The sequence below is a fragment of the Galeopterus variegatus genome, unplaced genomic scaffold (genome assembly GCF_000696425.1).
Source record: "Galeopterus variegatus unplaced genomic scaffold, G_variegatus-3.0.2 Scaffold374, whole genome shotgun sequence".
Taxonomy (NCBI): domain Eukaryota; kingdom Metazoa; phylum Chordata; class Mammalia; order Dermoptera; family Cynocephalidae; genus Galeopterus; species Galeopterus variegatus.
The window spans coordinates 552,765-557,150 of NW_007726485.1; the positions used below are offsets into that span (position 1 = coordinate 552,765).

General features: G+C 35.0%; 1 protein-coding gene and 1 long non-coding RNA gene across 2 annotated transcripts in view; one reads left to right on the plus strand and one right to left on the minus strand.

Annotated features, from left to right (window-relative positions):
• Window positions 1-2,794, plus strand: part of LOC103586782 — a 19,988-nt gene extending 17,194 nt beyond the window's left edge. Inside the window, exon 2 of the long non-coding RNA XR_550178.1 lies at window positions 2,443-2,794. This is a non-coding gene — a long non-coding RNA (uncharacterized LOC103586782). The remainder of the gene's footprint in view (window positions 1-2,442) is intronic.
• Window positions 1-4,386, minus strand: part of ZNF639 (zinc finger protein 639) — a 7,798-nt gene that overhangs the window by 1,878 nt on the left and 1,534 nt on the right. Inside the window, 2 exon segments of the mRNA XM_008568111.1 lie at window positions 117-306; window positions 2,938-3,048. Of these exon segments, the coding sequence (XP_008566333.1) occupies window positions 117-306; window positions 2,938-3,048 (301 nt within the window).

Below are 4,386 nucleotides of genomic sequence, written 5' to 3' on the forward strand. Positions count from 1 at the left end.
TTCTGAAGAATAAAACAAGCCTATTACTATTATATTATTATTATTATTATTATTATTATTAAATAGGACCTTTTAGATAAATACAAGTGGGCAAAAAGAAATTTATTGTAGGCACTGTTTTTTCACTGGTATGTACAAAATATGCCAATGCTATTAATTAGTTTCCCTAACCTGTAGAAAAGGCAGTGTGGTCTAGAATTCTAAGTACAGGACTGGGAACTAGGTAGTTCTGATTTCTGTTTCTGGCCTTGATTCCATCTGCAAATTTTGGCAAGTCATTTGATGTCTCGGTATCAGAATCATCATCTGTAAAAGGGATTTGGAAAAATACTTGTTATTTATATCAAAGCATTAAGCATTTATCATAAAACAAAGCACCGATTGTTTTCAATATAATTTTGAATTTCTAATTATATTAGGTATTAAAGATTTAGATTTAGTCATGAAAAGAGATGTTATCTATATAACCCAGACATGCAAAGAGTGACTTTATTTATTTATTTATTTTAAAAAGATGACCAGTAAGGGGATCTCAACCTTTGGCTTGGTGGTGTCAGCACCATGCTCAGCCAGTGAGCCAACCGGCCATCCCTATATAGGATCCAAACCCATGGCCTTGGTGTTATCAGCACCGTGTGAGCCACAGGCCGGCCCCAAAGAATGACTTTACAGTGGAGAAACCTGACCAAATACTTTCTTACCCAGATGATCAAGGTCAACGTCACCAGTCATAAATCACATTGATAGTATGTTCCCTGGATAAGATGTGATGAAAATGGCAGTTTATCTCAGTGGCCTACTCCCTAATAACTCATAATTCCAGTCTAATCATGAAAAAGAAAAAAAAAAAAAAAAGACAATTCTTTTAGTGGGTCAATCCTACAAAATACCTGAAAATCTGCCCAAACAATTGTTTTTGCCTCCATGGCCCATTTGGACTAGAATACACTTTTTGAAGTTACTTAGGAATTTTAAGCTTAAAATACTGAGTTTGAACAAGGTTTTATTTCCTCAGTCCAGCCCCAGTGTTTTAAAGTTAGCATGGAGAAACTGAAATACAGGTCAATAGAGAAAACTGGGTGTCAACATGTTTTTTTTTTTTAAGTTGACTTTATTTTTTAGAAGTTTTAGATTTACAGAAAAAATTGAGAAGACAGTACAGAGAGTTCCCATATATACTGCACTTTCCCAACTATTAACATCTTATGTTAGTATGACACATTTGTTACAATTAATGACTAAACTGATATGTTATTACTAACGAAAGTCCAAACTTCATCCAGATTTCCTTAGTTTTCACCTAATGGGCTTTTTTTTCTTTTTTCTTTTTTTTAAAAGATGATTGATAAGGGGATCTTAACCCTTGACTTGGTGTTGTCAGCACCATGCTCTCCCAAGTGAGCCAGGACCAGCCCCCTAATGTGCTTTTTCTCATCCAGAATCCCATCTAGTATAAACATCATTACACTTAGTTGGCATGACTCTCTAGGCTACTGTTGGCCGTGGCAGTTTCTTACTGTCCTTGTTTGTGATGACTTTGAGAGTTTTGAGGAATACTTGTCAGGTATTTTATAGGATGACTCATTAATGGAATTGTCGTTTTTTTCATGATTAGACTGGAAATTACAGGTTATTGGGAGTAGACCAGAGAGGTAAACCACCATTTTCATCACATCTTATCAAGGGTACATACACTATCAACATGATTTATGACTGTTGATGTTGACTTTGATCATCTGGGCAAGGCAGTGTTTATCAGTTTTCTCCATTGTAAAGTCACTTTTTTACTTTCTGTACGCTACCCTTTGGAAGGAAATCACTATGTGCAGCCCACACTAAAGGAGTGGGGAGTTATGATCCACCTCCTTGAGGGAGGAGAGTGTACATAAATAATTTGGGATTCTTCTGCACAGGAGATTTGTCTCTTCCTCCTTATTTATTTAATCACTTATAGCAGTACGGACTCATGGATATTTTATACTTTGGGTTATAATTCAGTTTTTTTCTCAAATTGTTTCAGCTTTGGCTCTTGGGAGCTCTTTCAGTTGGCTCTTGTGTGCCTTTAGAATACCCCTATCAAGTGTGTGTGTGTATTTAATCCTTCCCTGTTTTCCAGCACTACAAGATGCTCCATGCTTATCTTGTATTATTTCCTATCCCAGACCTAGAATCAGCCAATCCTCCAAGGAACCCTCATTAATTTTATTGGAGAACAGTATTAGAAACAAACATCTGGGCACCAAATGTGCTTACTGCTACTGAGGTGTCGTTTCTTTTAGACCCTGTTCAGCTAACAGGGCAAAAAATTTGTGTGTGTACACTACTACATGTATATACACAAATCTATAAGCATATCTGTATGTAACCATCTGAATCTATATTATGGTAAACATAAATTCATATTGATATCTCTGATTCTACATGTTTCTGTGTCTGTGACAGGAGCTCAAGGGAATTGGGAGTATTAGTGGCTACTGATGAAGAAGAGAAAAACTGCAGGTTATCATCATTCACCCAATTCTCTAGAAAAAAGAAATCAAGAGAAGATGCAAGATATAAAAAGACCAAATCATCCTCTGTTCTTTCCTTCTAATAGCCCACCAGACTGAGAGGTATAGCTGAGTAGAACTACATGTAACACTGTTTTTAACATTTCACCATAAATGCTCCAAACTCTGGGTCCCTCCTGCTTTGTCACCATTTCCTAGCCAACTGAAATGAATTTAGCAGAGTGCACTTTTGTTTATATGTTTGAAATATTAAAAATTAAAGTTACTTGCTTTCTTAAAAAAAATTGTTTTTTTACATTATAATAAATTCAAACACTTGCCTGTTTTGAAATCAACCCACATTTCACCCACATTTCCAAATAAGGAAAAAATTAAAATATGTTAAAAGCAATTTAAAGAAAAATAATCTGGAAAATATTAGATATACCTTTGTTGTCAAAATATTTTAAATCTGGCTGTCTCATAGAACAGACACTATAACAATGATCAGAAAAAATTCCACTGAATCCATCTGCAATTCTGCTTATTCCAGAGGAATCTAAACATAAAAGAAAAGAAAAAGATTTCAAGCACAGTAAAAATATACATATTTAATGGGTCATTCCTTTACCTAACATATATAAATTTTCATGACTTTATAGTATAATGAAAATATAATATTTTCCTCAATTTTTAAAACTTTTATATTTCAGATCTGACAGACATTGAACTTTGAATGAACCACAAATTATACACATTAAAATATAATAAATTTGAAACACAAGGATACATTTGCCTTACTATCAGAATCTCACAAAATATAAATCTATGATTAGCAATGTGTTAACTGCACAAAACAGTGTATTAACTACCAGGAAGATATGCTATGTAGTGCAGAGAAAGCATAATACATAGGGGAAATGGTCTGAGGATGAATTAGAGCTTCTGCATATAGTCATTTCAAGTCTTGCCTGGAATGGGTCAGTAAGTAGTAGACCAGATTTCATTTCCTCACATATGAAGAATGTATAGGTTGGGTATGCCTGTTACTGTCCCAAGTACGGATAGTTAGAGATGGCCAAAAAGACTCTTTTCTTATAATGCCAAGACAGCAGAGCCAACCTCAATCAAAGGATCTAAAATTACACAATCAAAGTGAAAGTTCAGATTTCTGAAAGTAATGTACAAGATAAAGCTTGTTCCCCGTTATAATGCAAAACATCTCCCACAAAGGTTATCATTGTGTCTTTAGCACAGCTTGGAAATCAGACAGACAAATCCCAATTATGCTACATAAGTAGGTAACCTTGGTGTGGTGGTTTTACAGTACCTTCAAGCTCATGTTGGAACTTAACTCCCAATGTGGTGGTGGAAAGTGGGGCCTTTAAGAGGTGATTGGATCCTGAGAACTGTGCCCTTGTGAATGGATTGATCCATTCATGGAGTAATGGGTTGATGGTTTAATGGGTTGCCATGTGCATGATTCTGATGGCTTTAAAAGGAGAGCAAGTAAGATTAGCTGTCATGCTGTTGCCATATTCTCTCCAAGTGACACCCCAGGTCACTGCAGTCACCACCCAGAAAATAGGCCCTCACTAGATGTGTTCCCTGCACCTTGGACATTCTAGCCTCCAAAGCTATAAGAAATAAATTTCATTTCCTTATAAATTACCCAGTTTCAAGCACTCTGTTATAAGCAACAAACAAACTAATGCATGTGGATATCTAATTTTAAATAGCTATAATCAATGGAGTTGTGAGGATTAAATAAAATAATGTCTGTAAAGTTCTGGTGTATGCCTAACACATGGTAGACAATGAATATATATATTCAGGAAATTTATTTAAAATGTTCTCTTACCAAAAAATTGATCCAGATATTTAAGACTTATGAGAA